We start from the raw sequence: 21,834 nt of genomic DNA on the forward strand, positions 1-21,834 counted from the left end.
GCCATGAAACAAATCAAACATAGACGTCTACCTGTGTCATGCTGCGAAACATGGTCGATGAGACGTTTCTTCAAGGACTCGCGGTATATTTTATATATACTCTTTAAAAACACAATACGGATATTTTGGGCCATAATTGGCGGACCAAGAGGTGCAAAATGAGGAGGTTTAAAAATGTCAGTGACAAATTTCCTGGATCAAAATGATCACAAGGATATGCAAACCATTAGTCGGGAAACACGTACGATTCGGAAAAACGCACCCAGTGCATTAACAAAGGGGCCATGGAACTGCACGTACTGAACGTGCAGCATCAAACGGGGGACATACGCGTCATTGATGGTAGCTTACCTTCACTTTGGAATTTTATAATGTACCGATAACTGAGATGACTACAATCTCCACAACATGATGGCTCAATACCTTGTAGAGCTCCTCGTATAAATGTATTTCCTACCTCACACACATCTGTTTTTTACGAGTATATTAATAAATAAGTTAGCTGCGGTTTTCCATCTTCAGTCTTGACATGTGTGGGGCACATACATCTCTGTATTGTGTTCTGAGACGTAAATGAGAAATACAAGATAGCCATCATACATTAAAGTGATGCAATACGTTATAAATCTGAAATGCATGTCTGGTCGATATCTCACTGAAATAATACTTTCAGTCCGCTTCAAAATGACACTATGGTAGACCATGACACGATAGTTCTCACTGCCCAACAAAGTCACACCACGAGAAAATGCAATTATCCGCCATATTTTTATCATTTTGCACATTAATTTTTTACCTACCTTTATATGACAACGTTAAGTCCTGTGTATCCTACTTGATTTCGTTGAAGATTACTTTAGCACGACCACTACTTTGAGGACTTCAAGCGGCAGGCTCATTCAAACTTCACACAAACAAACAAAAAGCTCACAATTCTAAACCACGTCATGCTGAAAGCAAGTAAACATTTATTTTCTATTAATTACATAGGTCAGATGTTATCTGCATAAACTATAGTTTTGTTTCCAAATATATCTGTGATAATGGATATTGCTCGGAGACAAAATTCCTACATTTTCCTGCTGCAGTGTGGGAGTCAAAATAATCTAACCACAACAGACGACATTTCCGTTTGTATCCGCCATACTTCCAGTGAAAGTAGATATAAATCGTACTACCTTGGTTTGTCGGGAGAAATCATGGTCTTTCTCTGTTGACCATACTGAGGAATTACTCCCACGTACGAGCTGGGTCACCTCGTGTACAAGAGGACGAATAGTGAGTGAGTTGGGTTTAACGCCGCTTTTAACAGCCGTCCAGTTATATCGCGGCGAGTCAGCTTAATGTGGGAGGAAAGCCCGAAGTAATGCAGGTCTCAGACGTTTACCACTTCGGTGAAACCCCTGAGTACGGGTATGGCGCTGACAAACCTAGAAACATAATCGGGGCGAACCGGGATTCGAACCCACAATCATATGCTTCTGGCGTGCCCAAGGGACGCAACTCTGCACAGCGGATCGCGGTGCCTTAGACGACTGGGCCACCCGTGCCCCCAGAGGACGAATAGAAACCTAGGGGAGTATATAATAACTACACACCCCTTTAACAAGTGTCTGGTGAACACCCCTTTAACAAGTATCTGGTGAACACCCCTTTAACAAGTGTCTGGTGAACACCCCTTTAACAAGTGTCTGGTGAACAGGTATCGCGCCTTCCATCTAGAATTCTGTTTCATATAACTTATGACCAGCATTTCGACGAAACCATGCTACCATGTCTACCAAGCAAATATTAAATGAAGTGTCATAAAATATGTCGTCCGACATGGGGAAATGTTGAGAAAAATGAGTATACCACAAACCACAAAACCATGATTATTATACAACTCAAAATAAGTTAAAGAACACCTACAATTGGAAGGCTGTGTGTTGCAATACCCACCAGCCATGACAGATTCAAAATGGTCACTTGAAAAAGTCAGGTGTCCTTTAATTTCTTTTGAAGATACTTGTTAAAAGCCTACAATTACTAAGTATGTATTCTTTGAGTTGTACTTGCCGTAAAAGGTGACTCTGCTTGTCGTAAAAGGCGACTAATGGGGTCGGGTGGTCAGGCTCGCTGACTTGGTTGATGCATGTCATTGGTCCCAATTGGGTGGATCGATGCTCATGATGTCAATCACTGGATTGTCTGGTCCAGACTCAATTATTTACAGACCGCAATCATATAGCTGGAATATTGCTGAGTGCGGTGTAAAACAAGAAACCAACCAACAACCAACTTTGTGTTGTGATTTCTCTTCATAGATGTGTATTAATATGACAGTAGAAGAGCAATTATTTCACTTTAAGCAATGTTCCAGCCACATTCCAGGAGGGGAAGAATGAGCTCCACTCTGAATCCAAGCCACCATCTCAACAACTGGGCCACCCCTCAGTCCTATATCAGTGTGTGTTTGTTTGTTGTTTATCGTGGGATGTAAATAATCGAGACCAGACAATCCGGTGATTGACATCATGAGCTTCTATCCATGCAATTGGGATACATCAATTGGGACTTGCATCAACCAAGTCAGCAAGCCTGACCACCAGAGCATAGTCACCTTTTACTGCAAGTATGAGTTGCTGAAGACCTTTCTGACCCAGATATCATGGGTGCTATATCAGTGAGTGAATGTTGTTTTAATGCTGTTAGCAACAATCCAGAACAAACCTCTGACGAAAAGCAGAGCACTGATCTATGAACCTCTAGTACAAGGACTCCTTCTTGGTCAAAAGCCGGACTAAATTGCTCATCTTACTCGGTTCATATTGCCCTATTGTTACCGGTATATGGTTGTGTATTCTATTGTTGATTTCTGGATTACAATATTGTTTCAATTTGGGAATGGACACGCAGCACTATATCAATCAGTGACAGTACAACCAAGTGTGACATTTTGTAAGAAAGTTTATTGCTATTTGAATTACAGACAGTACATGGATATAAAATGTTGGCATTACAAACTTGATAAACAATCAACAGTAAAACAGTTTGAGCCTCAATATTTTCAAATCATTAATTTAATTTGAAAACAGTGAATTCCCTACATCTATTACTCAGAACACAAACTTAACAAAATATTGAAATAATTTTCTACAAGAACTAACTAGTTCTAGTATATAACCCAAGCTACATGATCTTCATGTGGATGTTTCTTTTGTACGATGCACGCGAGACAAACCTGCTTCCTGACAACTACTAACACATGTGACAAGTTCAGTTTCATTCCAAGGTCACGGAACAATGATATTACGCAAAATACTAGAGAAGATATTCAAGTCAAGGAAGACACAATTGAATGAACACAGATACGGTGATATAACAAGTAAGGCAATGTGTCAAGTCCTGGCGCAGATCCTAAAACATCCAACAAAAGATAAAAAAACATGTATATCCTATAAAATGATCATAAATATTAATTCTTGAAATTACCAAGAAAAGAGTTCCCTTGATTCAGAGTGAGTGAGTAAAACCATTCTAATCAGTGGTCAACACTGAACAGCATGGTCAGTGGTCAACTGGAACCAGATTAGTCGATGGTGAATAACAAAGCCAGGATGGATACATTTTCAAAATAACCAACTTCTAACAACTTCTGGGCAGCAAATATCAAACATGCCACAAGAACTTCCAAAATAAGAAAATTTTCTCACCCATATTTTCATGATATTTTGTTGAAACAAGCTACCAAGTCAATGGGTTATGTGATTACAGACTGCTTCCCTGAGAACTTTCCTACACCAGTTGTGATTAACATCCAGCCAAAATCTGACAAACAGCACGACTATACCTCTATTATGTAGCTATTATTAATTGTAGCAAAACATGGATACATGAAATAATGAAATAATGATATGAGAAAAGATTTTACAGTGAATGACTTGTAAAGAGATTGATGATACGCGGAAACTTCAATTTTTTTCGAAATGTTAAATATGACTTTCTTGACAACTGCTTCCAGCGGCAATAATGACATTTGGGTTGCAAATGAAACAATGGGTCAGTTAGGTTAACAAAAAAACACAAGTATTTTTTTTTTATATTCCAAATAAGTTATCTTTAATGTAGATAATATTTGTTTGCCTGAGGTTGGTTCAATATCTTTCTGTAAAAAATGTTGTTTTTAACATACAGATTATGCTATTTAGGGTATGACTAAGATTAGAAATTATTTTCCATTATGTGGGTCTGTCTGCATTTTCCTTGTGTATCTCAATATACATATAGTAAGGGCCACATATTAATAATGTCTCTATCAATAATAACAAGTGGACTTCCCTGATATTGGCATTCAAGAAGATTGCATAAAACTTTATGCCTCAAGCACCATAACATAACAGTAATAATTCCATAAAAACTACATGTCATGAAAAATCTCAAGACAAATACAACAGGTAATGTTTTAAAGCTCTTTGATAAAAACAAACTTTCTATATTTGAAAATCTGTAGATAAAAGACACTGAAGAGTTGCTTACTATAAAAGTGATTCAACATTCATCATTACGTCAAAGGGTACAATACTACAGTACCGACAAGTTATATTCTACATATAAAGCAAACCAAAAACAAAACTTAGGTCTGTTTACCTGTATAGGTCTAACATGGGACTCAGCAGTCAAGGTCAAGGTCGGTCAAAGTAACACTAGAGGCTACCTGCCCAATACATACAGCTGACTTGATGACAATGATGGTAAGAGAGTATGATGATATCTAATAAAGTTGACAATGAAAGGTAAAATATAACTGGGTACATCTGATCTGCCAATATCATACCTCTTTCGTTTATTTTTTCAAAGGCACCATTAGATGAATTCTGCAATAGAGCCCCAGAAACCCATCTCCGACTACTGAAAGTAGACAATGGCTGCACTGGTGATGGCAAAGCACAGAGCATCATAAACATGGTCAATGACGAAGGCGAGCAGGGACCGCCTGGCAAAGCAGAGGTGAGAGATATTGGCCAGGGTCATCAGAGCGCCAAGGCCAAGGCCAGTCTTCACGGCAACCAGGACCGACGTCACCTTCAGGAATGTGCTGTGGACAAAATGATGGAATCAAAAATATATGTTCCCAAATATATCTTCGACACTTTCTCTTCATTGTATTTTTATGTTGTATTCATAACTGTCTAGCCACCATTTCAAAGTGTGAATCTACTAAAATAATGTTCAGTCAAATAAGGAAAGAAGAGTTCATATATTTAGTTGAAGTGTGTTGGGTTTAACACCACTCTGAACAGTATTCCAGTTATATCCGCGCTAGTCAGCTTAACGTGCTAGGAAAGTATGTTTACTACTTTGGTAAAACACACAAGCAAGGATAGTGTTGGCAGACCTAGAAACATAATCAGGACTAACCGGGATTCAAAATCTATCATCAGAGGTTTCTGGCATGCCCAAGGGACACAGAGAAATGTGACACCCTAGACGATTGGGCCATCAATGCAAACACTCTAATGGAATACAGAGGGTTCTGCTGGACCTTACTGCACTGTCAGGGAATACAGGGGGTTCTGCTGGACTTTACTGCACTGTCATGGAATACAGGGGGTTCTGCTGGACTTTACTGCACTGTCATGGAATACATAGGGTCTCTGTACTTAACTACACTGTCAGGGATGACAGAGGGTTGTGCTGGACTTTACTGCACTGTCGTGGAATACAGAGGGTTCTGCTGGACTTTACTGCACTGTCATGGAATACAGAGGGTTCTGCTGGACCTTACTACACTGTCATGGAATACAGAGGGTTCTGCTGGACTTTACTACACTGTCGTGGAATACACAGGGTTCTGCTGGACTTTACTGCACTGTCATGGAATACAGAGGGTTCTGCTGGACTTTACTGCACTGTCATGGAATACAGAGGGTTCTGCTGGACTTTACTGCACTGTCATGGAATACAGAGGGTTCTGCTGGACTTTACTGCACTGTCATGGAATACAGAGGGTTCTGCTGGACTTTGCTGCACTGTCATGGAATACAGAGGGTTCTGCTGGACTTTACTACACTGTCGTGGAATACAGAGGGTTCTGCTGGACTTTACTGCACTGTCATGGAATACAGAGTGTTCTGCTGGACTTTACTGCACTGTCATGGAATACAGGGGGTTCTGCTGGACTTTACTGCACTGTCATGGAATACATAGGGTCTCTATACTTAACTACACTGTCAGGGGTGACAGAGGGTTGTGCTGGACTTTACTGCACTGTCGTGGAATACAGAGGGTTCTGCTGGACTTTACTGCACTGTCATGGAATACAGAGGGTTCTGCTGGACTTTGCTGCACTGTCATGGAATACAGAGGGTTCTGCTGGACTTTACTGCACTGTCATGGAATACAGAGGGTTCTGCTGGACTTTGCTGCACTGTCATGGAATACAGAGGGTTCTGCTGGACTTTACTACACTGTCGTGGAATACAGAGGGTTCTGCTGGACTTTACTGCACTGTCATGGAATACAGAGGGTTCTGCTGGACTTTACTGCACTGTCATGGAATACAGAGGGTTCTGCTGGACTTTACTGCACTGTCATGGAATACAGAGGGTTCTGCTGGACTTTACTGCGCTGTCGTGGAATACAGGGGTTTTGCTGGACTTTACTGCACTGTCGTGGAATACAGGGGGTTCTGCTGGACTTTACTGCACTGTCATGGAATACAGAGGGTTCTGCTGGACTTTACTGCACTGTCGTGGAATACAGAGGGTTCTGCTGGACTTTACTGCACTGTCATGGAATACAGAGTGTTCTGCTGGACTTTACTGCACTGTCATGAAATACAGGGGGTTCTGCTGGACTTTACTGCACTGTCATGGAATACATAGGGTCTCTGTACTTAACTACACTGTCAGGGGTGACAGAGGGTTGTGCTGGACTTTACTGCACTGTCGTGGAATACAGAGGGTTCTGCTGGACTTTACTGCACTGTCATGGAATACAGAGGGTTCTGCTGGACTTTGCTGCACTGTCATGGAATACAGAGGGTTCTGCTGGACTTTACTGCACTGTCATGGAATACAGAGGGTTCTGCTGGACTTTGCTGCACTGTCATGGAATACAGAGGGTTCTGCTGGACTTTACTACACTGTCGTGGAATACAGAGGGTTCTGCTGGACTTTACTGCACTGTCATGGAATACAGAGGGTTCTGCTGGACTTTACTGCACTGTCATGGAATACAGAGGGTTCTGCTGGACTTTACTGCACTGTCATGGAATACAGAGGGTTCTGCTGGACTTTACTGCGCTGTCGTGGAATACAGAGGGTTCTGCTGGACTTTACTACACTGTCGTGGAATACAGGGGTTTTGCTGGACTTTACTGCACTGTCGTGGAATACAGGGGGTTCTGCTGGACTTTACTGCACTGTCATGGAATACAGAGGGTTCTGCTGGACTTTACTGCACTGTCGTGGAATACAGAGGGTTCTGCTGGACTTTCGTGGAATACAGGGGGTTCTGCTGGACTTACATGAGAATGAACTGAAGGAGCAGCGCCAACGTTGCTGAAGAAACAAGCGTGAAGGTGTAGGCGATGGCGAAGCCGTTCTGTGCTATCTGCTGGGGCGACTTCCCCGGGAAGGTTGCCTTCATCCACGGACCCCCAAACAGGAAGGGAGCGTACCACAGCGCTCCCAGGACCTGGCAGCTCAGGAAACCTACGATTGCACCCCAAACCATCTTGTCTGAAAAGAACACAATCACTACTTTAACAACAATTTATCAACAATCTATATGAAAAGGAGGCAGGTATTATGTGAGTGTGAACATCAATGAATGTTAAAAACAAGAGAGTATGTGACTGAAGCCCTAGTCTAGTTAAATTCTGTTCAGTCTAGTAATAATAATCCTGCTTTTATCAACCATGTTGAAAATCTATGTTTTTCTTCAGTTAGACTTTTCTATTGTTTAAAATAAAACCTGACCATGTTGGCAGATAGGGAATAAGGTAAAGAGTAAATATTGCCTGGTATTCCTGAATCATTTATAGGTATTCACACCTCACAAACAATAGTCATCAGATGACATTTCCTCCCTGTTGGTGGAAATATGAAGAAATACAGACATGTTCAGATACCCTGCTGAAACAGCTCCAGTCAAAGTGAATTAAGACTCGCCTTTTTCATGAAATGCCCAAGAATTAGAAATTAAACAAATATCAAGAGCATAAAGCACAATTTCAGAACTATAGATAAGCTTTTGGTTATCTGGGTATTTTACCCAGGGGTCCAGGCCTCAAAGTTGTGACTAAAACAGACGCCAATGTGACCTAAATTTTTAATTTGTATACTGACTAAATTCTATTGCTTCACATACGTAGACACAAACGTAAATAATTTGATTGACATTTGCCACGCCATTCTCTTGATCGCCAGTGTTTTTACGGTCGCAATGGAAAGCAATGGACTTGTATACATATTATAATAGTTATTTCATAAAAGATAATTTAAAATGTTTTTGGCCACATAAAATTTTGGCTTGTCTTGTTGATTTTACAAGTGGCTACCTGGAAAAAAGAACTTGTAGCCATATGGCTACTATACTGAACAACAAAAGTTCCTGTGACATTGAATAAGATTTTATGCAAAGTTATGTTTTTTACCAAATCTGAAACAATTTCGGTTTGCAACAGATAAAAGACTCCTGTAAGTGTTCAAATGGTTTAATTTGCCATACTGACTTCAGAAAATGCGTGATTTCATAAAAAAAACATGAACATGCCAAAATGTCAATTTACAAATCAATTGCGTGTGTCCACCTCTGGATACAAGCAACACATCTTCATCTCATGGAATGGACCAGGCGTCGCACAAAGTCCTGTGGGATATCTGTCCATATCTGTTGGAGCATGTTTTGAAGTTCCTGGAGTGTCTGTGGAACACGTGGTTGACGTCGAAGGCGCTGATCCATTTCATCCCACATGTGCTTGATTGGTGAGAGATCAGGGAAGTGAGCCGGCCAGGGGATGACACTCAAGTTGTTTTGTTGAAGGAATCCTGAACAAGTCAAGCAATATGAGGCCAGGTGTTGTCATGTTGAAAGGTAATGCCTGGGCCATAACGACGCAAATATGTTAGAACACCAGGGCCAATGATCTCGTCGCGGTAGTGCTGTCCATTAAGATTTCCCTCTACCACTATCAAACGGGTCCTCTGTCTTGCTGTAATCCCACCCCATACCATAACGCTGCCGCCCCCGAACCGATCTTCTTCCATGACACAATGATTGACGTAACGTTCACCTCGACGTCGGTCCACTCGAATCCGTCCATCGCTTTGGCTGTGGTGAAAATGTGACTCGTCAGTGAATAGAACTTGTCCCCACTGCATGGCCGTCCAGCGTAGATGCTGTCTGCACCACTGTAGACCTGCTTGACGGTGGTTTCCTGTCAAAATGGGACGTCTGGCGGGCCTTCTGGCGACAATCCCTGCACATCTGAGGCGGCGATGCACGGTTTGTGAAGATATTCATCGAAGGCCAGGGATGCTCCTTGCAGTCACTGTTGCTGGCTGGAATCGATTTCGTAGGTGTGTTTTCGAATCCAGTTGTCTTGTTGATTATTGGTTACGCGTGGCCTGCCACTCCGAGGATGGTCTCTGACTGCATTCGTCTGTTGCCAACGTTGCAATAAACACCAAATGGTGTTTCTGTGGACGTTAAATTGTCTTGCAACATCACGTTGACTCGATCCTGCTTCAAGCATACCAATGACTCGTAGATGCTCATTTTCAGACAGGCGTGGCATTTCGTAATGTTGAATAATTGCATAATTTTGTTGTTTTTCTGAGTGGTTACTGTCAGCACATTAACGCATATGTTTTTATACCCATTCTTGGTTAGTGAAATGCATGGGGCTTGCATAAAAGTTAACTTTTGCATGGAATGCATGCTTTTCTGTTGCAGTTGCGTTTTTGTGACTTGATTCCATACATGTACTACAATATTGAAAACCAAACTTTACTTGTTTGAAAAATACACTAAAAAATTTGTGTCAAAGGAACTTTTATTGTCGTGTATAGTTAAAAAATTAAACTTTGAGGCCCGCAGGTCTAATTTTGATCAGGTATCCACAAGTTTTAGAGGCTATAATAAAAATTTACCCACCCTTTTCTTCACATTTGGGTATTTAACTTAAAACATGTTTTGAACAATCCCTGTAAATCATTTAAAACTATGTGAATAGTAGTATACACATCTACTTGTGGCTCCCTCTCCGGGAAGCCATTTTTTGTTTACAAAACCTAGCATTGTAAGAAAGGTGCTATTGTTTTAATGACCAATCAGCGACTGTTTAAGATACAACATGTACATTGACTAGGCACAATGTGGTTTTCAATTGGCATCTATCAGTATGGCTGTTGCAGAAGCTTTTCCGAATGTAACTGTTGGTAAGTGAATTTGGCGATCGGCTGACACACAACGATTTTATCTAACAGTTGTATTATACGCAATCGTTTTATCTAATAATTGTAATGTATGTATTAATTTTATTCCAATAGTGTATTTATAGTGTTTGTTGCGTATTTGATATGCTAGGATTTGTCTGTGTATTTCAGTTCATTTAATGCGTACATTATGCAAATACGCAGCTTATCTGAAGCTCTGCAATTTCATCACATGGTACATTGAACGAAGTTGCGTTCATAAACATGTGATAATGGCACAAGTCTATAAATTTAAGTTAAATGCTTTTTCAAGATGTTCAGCCCTCAAGATAATTTTGCACCTGCTCAGAATATCCTCCACAGCATCGTGTTCCCTCACAACAACTTCATGAGTGCAGGTGTTCACACGTCAGTTGGGGAGGCACTCCAACAACACTGACTACCACATGTAATGGTACAGGAACATCTCCTCCACATATCCCCTTATATCATCAGTAGGCGTCTATCAGATAAATAGAACATTATCACAGAATTCAAAGCATATTGTGCACTAGGGCTGCAACGAATACACTTTGAGGTGAATACGATTCGTTTCACGAATATAGGGTAACGAATACGAATATTAATTCACGAATACAATAACAAGACAGCAGATGTATTATTTGTTATATTCAGTGAAACATTAACAACATAAATGTTTTGACATGGTTTGTTAATTATAAATATATTATACATTTATATACTGCACTTATCCAGTTAGTAGTATCTGCTCAAATGCGACAATGACCAGTAACCACATGACTGTTAAATTAAATATTGTAAGAGTGTTGTCTTTGAAGAAATCTATGCACATAATATGTTTTTATGGATATTTTTAGGTACAGGGTATGTAAATGCACATACTTGCATATTCATAAATATTCGTTTCTAATGGCAACGAATAACGAATTCAATTCATCAATGGATACGGGTTCGATTCACCGAATACGTGAGTGAATCGTAACAGCCCTATTGTGCACTGAAACCTTTCCAAATTGTTTGATTCGAAACAATAATTAATGATCTGTACATTCTTCCTCTAGTCCTGTACCACGACTAGAATGTATGTATTTTATGAAACAAAAACAATCTAGATTGATCTAGCCAGCTTTATGAATTCAGCATCAGGAGGAAAATAGATTTAAAGAAGCAGAGAAATGTGTTGTGTAATAAAAGCTTTCATTGACCATGTCTGTCTAATTCTGCCTCCCAAGGACTGATATAGCTTGGCCCATTCAAAGTAACTAACTACTACAAGGACACTGCACACGTTTGTCTGGTACATCTGTCACACGTAGGGTGTAAATAATGCAAGGGACACAACTCTGCACAGTGAATTGTAGCAATTTAGACTGTACCATCCGTGCCCCCTTTATTTAAAGTGGTCCAGTCAATAGGCCACGCTCATACCGTATCTATTGTAGCTGTCTTGTCAGAATTTCTTAATGCCAGTTCTCTAACTGCACTAATGGCCACTAGATCTAATGTTCCCAAGATAAATGGTTCGCGTCAAAACCTTTAGAGTCTGCATCCAAACACCAATTGAGCATTACTGTCTGTGTATTTCAGTCCCAGTTTCTAAACTTGAAAAATCTGGATTTAATGGCAGAAATTTTACAACACTCTGGCTTTCGTACTAGTGGCCAAGTTGCAGGCATGGCAAAGCAATGACAAAAATAGGGGAAATATGAGCCGTAATTTTCACATGGGGCTTGTGTTAGTGTCTTGTTCAATGTCTTAGAAATATTCTAGTCAAATCACCCATCACAGTGGTCTGAACCAGACATACCAGTGGTTGACAGCAAGAGCAACACTCCCCAGTATCTGGTTACAAACTGTCCCTCACAAGTATCCATGTCACATACTGTAAACATCCACTGTCTTATCCTAGATAGCTCCTATGTAAAACACCAGGTACAGGGAACCTATTCTTCCTCTCCTTAACTTAGAACCAGTGTTCCCGTTTACCGGTAAATACCACTTTTTTACAAATATAATTGGGCTTGGACCGGTAATTCATATGACTGCCAATCCCTATGGACCGGCAAATAAAGTATCTCATCAATCTTTGATGTTGAACAAGCATGGGTTGCTGAAGACCTATTCTACCCCAGATCTTCACAGGTAAAAAACTTCAATTGTACCACTTACCTACCTTCTTCCAATAAAGGTTTAGCTTAAAACAGTCCAACAACTGCTCCTCAACCATACATTATCTTTGAAACAGTTTTCCTAACACAAGCCAATCAACAATCCTTTCTGATGTTCTAGGCGGGATAGCAGCATGCAATACCTGTGACTCCAGGCACCTCTTCCTGTGAGGATGTCCTGGTCAGCTGTACACTATACAAGCACCACTTGACACAGCCTAGCTACTGGTCAAGGTGTGTACACAGTGATAACACATGTGACACTGTAGCCTACGTTGTGTCCCCCTACCTGACTACCACCTGGATGAATGGAGATACAGGAGCGCACCGGACGAGGACACCTCACAGCCACCAGGAGGAACATGTCTCAATGCGAGCTGATATGCCCCGACTTATATATACGAGAAACTGAACAAGCACAGACATGATTATGGTGTTGCAAGACCTGACCTGTTTGATGTTGCAAGACTTTCGGCTGACAATTTAGGAGAGGAACTGTTCTAATTATAAAAATGATGACATGATGGCATGAGCACCGCAGGGTATAGATCATGAGCAGGCAACCAGTGAGTGAGTGAGTGAGTGAGTGAGAGAGTGAGAGAGTGAGTGAGTGAGTGAGAGAGAGAGAGTGTTGTTCCAGACCATGGGCTTCATTACTGACTGATAGAGGGCTGTTCGAAGCCACAGGCCTCATTACTGAGTGAGTGAGTGTTGTTCCAAGCCACAGGCCTCATTACTGAGTGAGTGAGTGAGTGTTGTTGCAGACCACGGGCCTCATTACTGAGTGAGTGAGTGTTGTTCCAAGCCACAGGCCTCATTACTGAGGGAGTGAGTGAGTGTTGTTGCAGACCACGGGCCTCATTACTGACTGATAGAGGGCTGTTCCAAGCCACAGGCCTCGTGAGTGAGTGAGTGAGTGAGTGAGTAAGTGAGTGAGCAAGCGAGTGTTGTTCCAGACCACGGGCCTCATTACTGACTAATAGAGGGCTGTTCCAAGCCACAGGCCTCGTGAGTGAGTGAGTTAGTGAGAGAGTGAGTGTTGTTCCAGACCATCTTTCAATACATTTCTTGATCTTTCTCATATCTGAAATTTGGAATCATTGCTTTCAACATGAACGAGATAAATATCTCATTCCTCGGATACTTAGTTTCTTCGATAAATATTAATCCAAATGGGGTCATGGATGTTTTTTCTCTGCATTCTGCAAACCATGCAGGGTTTCATGTGAACAAATACATTGCAAGTGATTCCATATCATTTGATTGGCTAACCAAACAATTATTTTTACATGAATTCTTCCATAAACTGAATGCAATGGGATACGTCCACTAGCGAGCAACGTTTTCCTGATTGGCTGATAATAGAGTGGGAGGGGTTGTGTCACTGTTTTCGTACCGTTGTGTACAGACTTGGTTGTGATTAGGACAGAAGTCAGTGGAGTTATTATTGTTTGTATTACTTTTTATATCTATAGGAACTGACGTCAATTTTTTTGCTATTAAGGAGTTCTAAACATAACAACCAGTGTGCATACTTTGCATAAAGCCCCAACATGCTGTGCACATCATTTTTCCTCTAAAACTAGAGAAACGGCCATAAATACCTTTTTCAATCTAATTTGAGCAGATATGGCTGCGCAGTAGCAATAAAGAAAAGGTATTCAATAGAGCTACCATGGCACCATCAGAAGCAAACCTCTTGAACAAATTCAGGTGTCACCACCGGTGGCATCAAGCATGTTTCATTACATTGGTCATATGGCCTCTGAGAAGATGTTACGATGAATGATTCATGGTTTTTTTATTTTCCAATATGGCCACTGGCAGCAAGATTTGACTTTCAATCAAGTTCCAACAAACTTGGTTACTAGATACAGTGAAATTTCAATGTTGATGTGTTGATTAAACTTGAATCAGTTCGTAGTAACAAACATCCAAACAAACTATCAGTTGGAAAGAAAATTTGGAAAATAATTTGAAAACGTAAAAGGCTTATGTAAAAGTGTAATCAGTGCTACATAATTCTAGTAGGCCTAAACATAGATTCTCAGTTATATCTGGATTATATATTTTGGGGGTGAAGGGGACTCAAAGCCTTTAATTGTTAGGGTTCCAGATTAAAAAAGTTCCAAGCTATAAATTGATACAGTACTCTACCACAAGGGACGTAAGATTACGCATGCTCAGAGGACATTAGATAAAAATAGATATGGAGTTCCCCAATTGAAACATATCATTCGACTGTTCTGTATTTTATAAATGATTAGAACGGAAATGAATATGAAAAGGCACCAAATTATGACATTCCTAAATATGCACACACATTTCCCAGTATATGCACTCTGAATTTGTTTGCTTCAGTTTTAAATTTGTATACAGAAAGGTTGCAGGATTTTGTTCCCGTAAGTTTCTACCTAAAGATAACATGACCCCCAATTTGTAGCTTGGGACTTTCGTAATCATGAATCACTAATCACTAACTCACGCGACCTTTCAATTCAAGCTGATTTGTACCTTTATAGCTAAGCAGAAGTTTCATCAGCTTTCTAAGAGAAAGTACAAGGTATAAGGTCAAGGCACTGAAGGCAGATGAATAAACAGACAGATGGACTGCCGATACAATACACCTCTAGTCACCAGTGCCATCTGGAAGTGATTGCAGAGATCTCACATGAATGAAGTAAGCCATTTCCCAATGCTACTTCTAACAGTGGCATCACACGAGGCAGTCTGAGGGAGATAACATCAGGGAAGGTATGCGAGACTTGCTGTACCACGGACATCACAACACAAGCAGGTGCTTGCTACAGCTTCACAAACACTCTCCCCTAACCTGGAGTCTGCAACCCATCAGCATCATGTTCTGTGTTGGAACATTCAGTGCATCAAGCCAAATACATAAATGTCACACTTCCAATTACTTGGTTCTTAAACAAAGATTGGTCGATCAGGCTGGAAACTTCCTCAAGTGGTTATTTTGTCTTATTCAGATCAATGGTTACAATAACCTAATTCATCACCATTTGTTAATAGGTGACAAGAGAATATTTATTAGGTAATTCAAGACCCCAAATCTACCAATTTATATCTCAGTGGAAGAGGAAAAGTGTAGTGCCAATTGGATGAGTTGTCGGACACACAAACTTACGAACATTTATCCACATTGTGCATACATGTATACTATTAGGGGTAAGTTAACTGTCAACATCTCTTCAATCATTGTTAATTTACTTCACCAATATCCATGGCCACCACACCAATTCAGGGATAGAAACTAACAGTTTTAGTCCACTAGTCCACTAATATAATAAAAACATGCAGCGAAACCCTTTTAAATGGCAATTTTCTACTTGTCCTTATGATACCTTAACTACTGGGCATTTTGGCAAGGACTACAGGACTGGTGCCTACTTCTAAGGTCTGAAAAAGACGTCCTAGAGTTGCCACCAACAACCTAATGGTAAAAGTACTAGTCCACAAGGAAATGTCACTGGTACTTCATGAGCTTAAATTGTCTTTGACAAGTGGACTTTTGTTGATTTTGAACACTTATTAGTAATCTGACATACACTTTAACAGGAACAAATTTCAAGAGGATGTTTCAAATAAACACATGTCCACAGACATTTTCAAAAATAATCAAAGCTCAGATGCAAATATAGAAACATAAATTCTAAATACTTCAGACAGACATACACTGAGCCAAAAATCAAATTTCCCTACAATAAAACTGTTTTCCTTATACAGTATCACACTTGAAAACATAAAACACTCCCTATATGATGAATTTTTCTTAGCTTAATACAAATTCTTGATGAAGAATTTCTCAAAAATAACTAAAAACAAAACAGGAAATATCTTTGCTCTGGAAATAAAAAATCTTGACAAATTGTTTTCATACTTGCACCATAAAAATTTTATGAGCACTTGATTGTAAAAAAAAATTATTATCAAGTAAATGTTTTCTTTATTTACATCCATACTAACCATCTTCGTTTTACATTCCGAGTAAAGTACCAAGATTAAGAGGATCTGTACCATCATCAAAACATACCCTCAACCATCAATAAACACACCACATGCTTGGTGAAGACTGAGGTGTCTGCATCCAGCTGGATGGACGATGCACATAAACATACACAAAGTGTTACTGTAAAGCATTCTCCCCTCCACAATAAGGATAGAGCAACTTACCAGGTATCATTGTGAGAGCCTGAACCTGTAGTGCTATACACAAGGCTGGGACCTGGCAAGTCTACACTCAGCCAACACATCCTTCACAAGGGGCCCCGAGAGGGTTGTAAGATTAGTTCAAACACTTGAGGTGAAGGTGGGAGGAGAAGACCAGTGTTCATGTTATTTTCACAAGGGCGAGTTCAAATCCAATTTCTGGATCCACCACATGCTATCAACCTATGCTGGTCGATTTATGCTCATTCAAAATGCAAACAGATTTACCAGGTAGTATTTCCCGAGGGACGCACAATAATATCGATTATCCACAAGAAATATAGAGTTCCTGTAATTAAAGCACATTACACTACACAACTTCTTTACTTTACAGGACCCTCATATTTCCTGTAAGGACCTTTGAAATTAGTAATTGGGGGTCCTCTGGACCCCTAGTTTTGTAGGTCAAGGTAAAACTCTGAAGATGTATTGCAGAAGAGTCATTAAAATATACTTTATATAAAAACAAACAACAAAGAATAAGAATGTGAATCAACAAAGACACTCATACTGTGTATTGTAAAGTGTAAATTTCTTATGTAAACATGAATTGTGATGTATCTTTTCCATGTCCATCATAGGGTATCACGCCAGCACATAGAGGGAACCACTCAAAATGTCAGTCAGCTCTCAAGTAAGGATATATATGCAAGAATATGATACGTACCTCGATACACTTTCGATGCGCAAAAATGTGTGTCCAGTATGCACAAATGTGGAGAATGGCCAGAGAAAGAAATTATACTCGACGCCCAATAATATACATTGTACCCACAGTGCATCAACAGCAGTAATGGTTGTCTGTTGTTTCATCCATCAATCATAACCTCTGTCCACATGATCACTGATTCATTCCAGGCTCTAAAGCAATTATGTAAATGTACAGTTCATTACACCATTTCATTACTTTAGAGGACCTCATACTGCCTGCAAGGACCCTTAACTTTAATCATTGGGGGTCCTCTGGACCCCTACTTTTGCACTGCCATGAGTGAAGTGTTGTAGCTATCCAAAAGAGACCCATATACAACAGGGTCTCAGATCGGTTTCATTATCTGGGCCAATGCCTGATTTTATCCCAACATCTGCAGATCTTATTCAAGAATGGTTATTTCATAGAAGAATGTGTTATCAAAAGTTGATAAATATCGTGAACATGTCCCAATGCCATTGTATCTAACAAAAAAACCTGCTCAGAAACATCAACAAATAACAGTCAGACTGAAGACATACCTCATAAATACTGACAACTGAGCCACCTCAGAAACAAAACCTCCGAGAGGCCTCATGAATGAGTGAAATAGTTGAATTCAGCTTTATAAGCAAGGAGGCATAACAGACAGGTGAGTGTATATTTAGAAGCAGAGAAAATTAAAATGGATTGAGGTTATCAGTGGGTGTGAAACAGACTGAGGCATGGACACTCATGTTGAGAATCATTCCACGACCAGCAACTAACAGGCACAGTGGACAGTTGATTAATAGCTTTAAGCCTTCAAGTGAAGGAACCACGACTGTTTCTGCTAGTGTGTTCAATCACCTGACCCACATTTACTGCTACAAGAAATTATCACAAAACAAGACAGCTGTTTCCATTACACGCAAAAAAAGAAGCAGACCCATCCCCATCATTTCCTGAATGCAACAAAAACTTTCCCATCAGAAACATGTTTGTTTGTTTTGTTTTGTTTGTTTAACGCAGCACTCAGCAACATTCCAGCTATATGATAGCGGTCTGTAAATAATCAAGTCTGGACTAGACAATCCAGTGACTGACATCATTAGCATTGATCCACGCAATTGGGATACGATGACATGTATCAACCAACTCAGCAAGCCTGACCACCCGATCTTACGACAAGCACAGTCGCCGTTTCCTGTAAGTTTCGGTTGCTGAAGACCTATTCTACCCCTGATCTTCACAGGTCCAGAAACATTAACATGAACCATTTGACTTGACCACTTAAGGTGACAGTTGACCTCACACATGCCCAATGCAGTACAACTTTGAAAGAGAAAGTGCCACACCTCCAGCTACCCAAATAGCAAAGTTATAAGCACTTCTGCTTTAATAACATCACTTTTGATTTGGGAAAATACATGGTCAATGCAGTACATCAAAAATCGAAAGTCCTATGCTATCTTAATGACAAACTGATAAGCACTTCCAGTTAAATGACCTTGACCTTCAATCTCAGTTATGGACGGCCTGGAGATCGTGTATTCAAAGTTTCGCCAAATTCTAATTGTTAATACTCAAATTATCTTGTAAACAAGCCTTTTTTAGGCCAAACTAAAGAGTGACCTTGACCTTCAGATTCATCCAATCACATGCGAGAAGAGTATGTTCTGTAAACGTATGTGATGTAAAAAATGTGCAATTTCCACATGTAGTTATTTTTGATTAGATAATATTTTGCTAATGTCCTAGACAAGCAATCTAATATGCATACAGATACACCCGTCAGCCAATGACATTTATGACGTCGATGTCAGGCAGGACAACGAAAAGGACCAGTCTTGTTTCACTGATAAATCATAGTAACCCTTCCATATACAGCACACACTTCTAGAAAACAGAATACGGACAGTTGACTACATTTCTAGAAATTTATAATGCGAGGTTGCTCTCGCTTTGTCAGGTCCTGCTTTGATGAAATGTTGTATTGAATATGTCTTTTGAAGTCCCCAAATATATAAGCTTGCAATCGAAAAAGAACTTTTATTGATCATGTTGATGGATGTTCAAATTTCATAAATGAGTATTTGAAAAGGACAACATTTCAGATGTTCATTTAGAGTGTGTGTCATATGAGAAGGACGCTCTATGTAGAAGTACAGGTGGTACATGCGGCTGCAGTGATATGAGTTCGCCACTGTCTGGGCCTACATACAGCACTGTCATGAAAGTGTTACAAAATTACAAAGAACAGACAATGCAGAAGTCACACAAATACTGTATTACTGCATTCTATTATTGCATATTACCTCCTGGAGGTGTATATCAGTTCTGAAACAGAAATGTTTCACTGAATTTATTTGATTGATTTTGGGCAAGTACAGTTTGAAATAGTGCAAGAAGGATTGTTGGTCAAGTAACATTTTCCATAATTTTCAACCCCTGCAATGGGTTTCAGATAGCCGTCGGTTGAATTTGTCGGACTTTTGACCGATAGAAATGCTAAGCAAGGGGTCACACGTGTCATAATTTCATGATCAAAAAGTAAATACAGTGGTCCCTCGCTACAACGCTACCAATGGGGTCCAAATAATTAGTAAGGATTATTCCTACTTAGGGTATCGATTTTAATGACCAATGAAATGCTCTCATGAAGTTTTGTGTCAATCATGAGAATGTACAGTACAAGTATTGTCCTGTTTTCGATCAGAGCTTTCAGCATCATGTATGCCTTTATTCTTATTCATGACACAATACAGTTATCGTCGGATCACAGGTTTTCAGACATACGTTCTCTATCACGAATAACTGCACAATAATGAGAAGTGTGGCATCACACAGAAATTGTAAATAGATGATGGCTTGTTTTTATGATAAAGTTGTCCTTTATAAGTGAATGAGATGTTTCACAGTTGTTCATGTCATGAGCGAAAAAACAATGAATGTTTCTTCAGCATCCAGAAACCCATCACAATGTTTTCCCACTGAATCTGTGACCGATTTTTATTAAAAGTAGTGATTTATCGTTGAAATTTTACTGCATCTGCCATCTTTGTTTATTTGACTTTTTGACTTTTGCAATTAACTTATTACATTTTTTAGATCCAAGTCATTGACCTGTATAGTCTTTTGTGTCAAAATCACTGCTTCCTATGGACCAATCAAATTCCACCTCTCGTATCACTTGCGTTTGCTTCACACAAACGTCAAAACGATCTGATCGATAATCAAGATCTAAATTGTGATAAAACGGGTCTTACATCGCGAAATGCATCAAATCACATGAGCACCTTGATTTACAACATGAAAAGATTTGGAAAATATCTGCTGACGAGTTGAGATGCACATGCTGTGCAAATCTGCACGACAGTTTACGAACCGGATTTCGATTTCGGTTTCACGAATTTGATTGGACTATGCACAGACTCGTTAGTCCAGCCAAAATGTAACTCCATGAAACAAGCCTAGTTCGGCAAGGGTGGAAAATGGATTTTTATAGTCAGTAAACTCTCTTGGCCCAGGAAGATGTGCGGTTCAGCGCACCTAGCGGGTTAGTGAAGGGAAGATCAATTGAAAAAGATCGCCCATTAGTGATTGACATGATGAGCATCGATCTACGGAATTGGGATGTGGTGACAAGTTACCAAACCTGGCCATCCTATCCAACAAGCATGAGTTGCTGAAGATCTATTCTAATCAGGATTTTCATGGGTAGCCCAATTCGATCGCCTCTTATGACCACCAGTGGAATTTGGAGTCACATTCTACCCAGGGTCCCCATGGGGTTATGTTGTAGTTGCTCGCCACGGGTAGCCCACTGGCTTACCACCGTTTGTGGTTGCAACGGTTGGGCCATCATATACCAGCAGGGCACACCACTGACGGCCCACAAGTACAGCTATGATGTGCCTCTCTGGGACACGGACTTGATCTCGAGTTTGGATCTAATAAATAATAATCAGATCATGATCGTGGTAAAAGTGAAATAGAATTTATTTTCCGATTATTTGACTTTTGCAGGCAAATGTACGAAAACCAGCACACATTATAAATAAAATGTGAACCTACCAGATTATTAGTTGTAACAGCAACAACAAACACCAGCCTTCTTAATAATATTTACCCGCCAAATTTTGAGTCAGGAATAATCCACTTGCCTCTAGCGGGGATAGGTAGGTTCACTCTTAGTACTTTATATTCAATAATAGACAATATCGATTAATAAATCAACAACGTTACCATTTGATTTTGTAAATAACTAGTCTATTTCAACAACATGATTGTGATTAAATTTACTGAAATCTTTATTCTA

At 39.9% G+C, this 21,834-nt stretch overlaps 1 protein-coding gene across 2 annotated transcripts; it reads right to left on the reverse strand.

Moving 5' to 3' along the window:
- Window positions 1-2,960: 2,960 nt before the first annotated feature.
- Window positions 2,961-21,670, reverse strand: LOC139469726 (uncharacterized). 2 transcript variants are annotated; one of them, XM_071251995.1, is made up of 3 exons: window positions 21,591-21,670; window positions 7,511-7,724; window positions 2,961-5,077 (listed from the first exon to the last, which is right to left on the reverse strand). In XM_071251995.1, the coding sequence occupies exons 2-3, from the start codon at window positions 7,717-7,719 to the stop codon at window positions 4,888-4,890; spliced, it is 399 nt and encodes a 132-aa protein (XP_071108096.1). In that variant the 5' UTR covers window positions 7,720-7,724; window positions 21,591-21,670; the 3' UTR covers window positions 2,961-4,887. The 2 variants fall into 2 exon arrangements, with proteins under 2 accessions (XP_071108096.1, XP_071108086.1); XM_071251985.1 differs by lacking the exon at window positions 21,591-21,670 and adding an exon at window positions 16,808-16,849.
- Window positions 21,671-21,834: the final 164 nt, after the last annotated feature.

Source organism: Haliotis cracherodii, unplaced genomic scaffold (assembly GCF_022045235.1).
Source record: "Haliotis cracherodii isolate W230 unplaced genomic scaffold, xgHalCrac1.p SCAF_1, whole genome shotgun sequence".
NCBI lineage: Eukaryota > Metazoa > Mollusca > Gastropoda > Lepetellida > Haliotidae > Haliotis > Haliotis cracherodii.

Excerpts from the sequence above, each read along its gene's own strand:
- LOC139469726 (XM_071251985.1), bottom strand. Across the intron at positions 5,078-7,510 it reads CTCCTTCAGTTCATTCTCAT|CACATTCCTGAAGGTGACGT; the intron begins GTAAGTCCAGCA and ends TTTTGTCCACAG.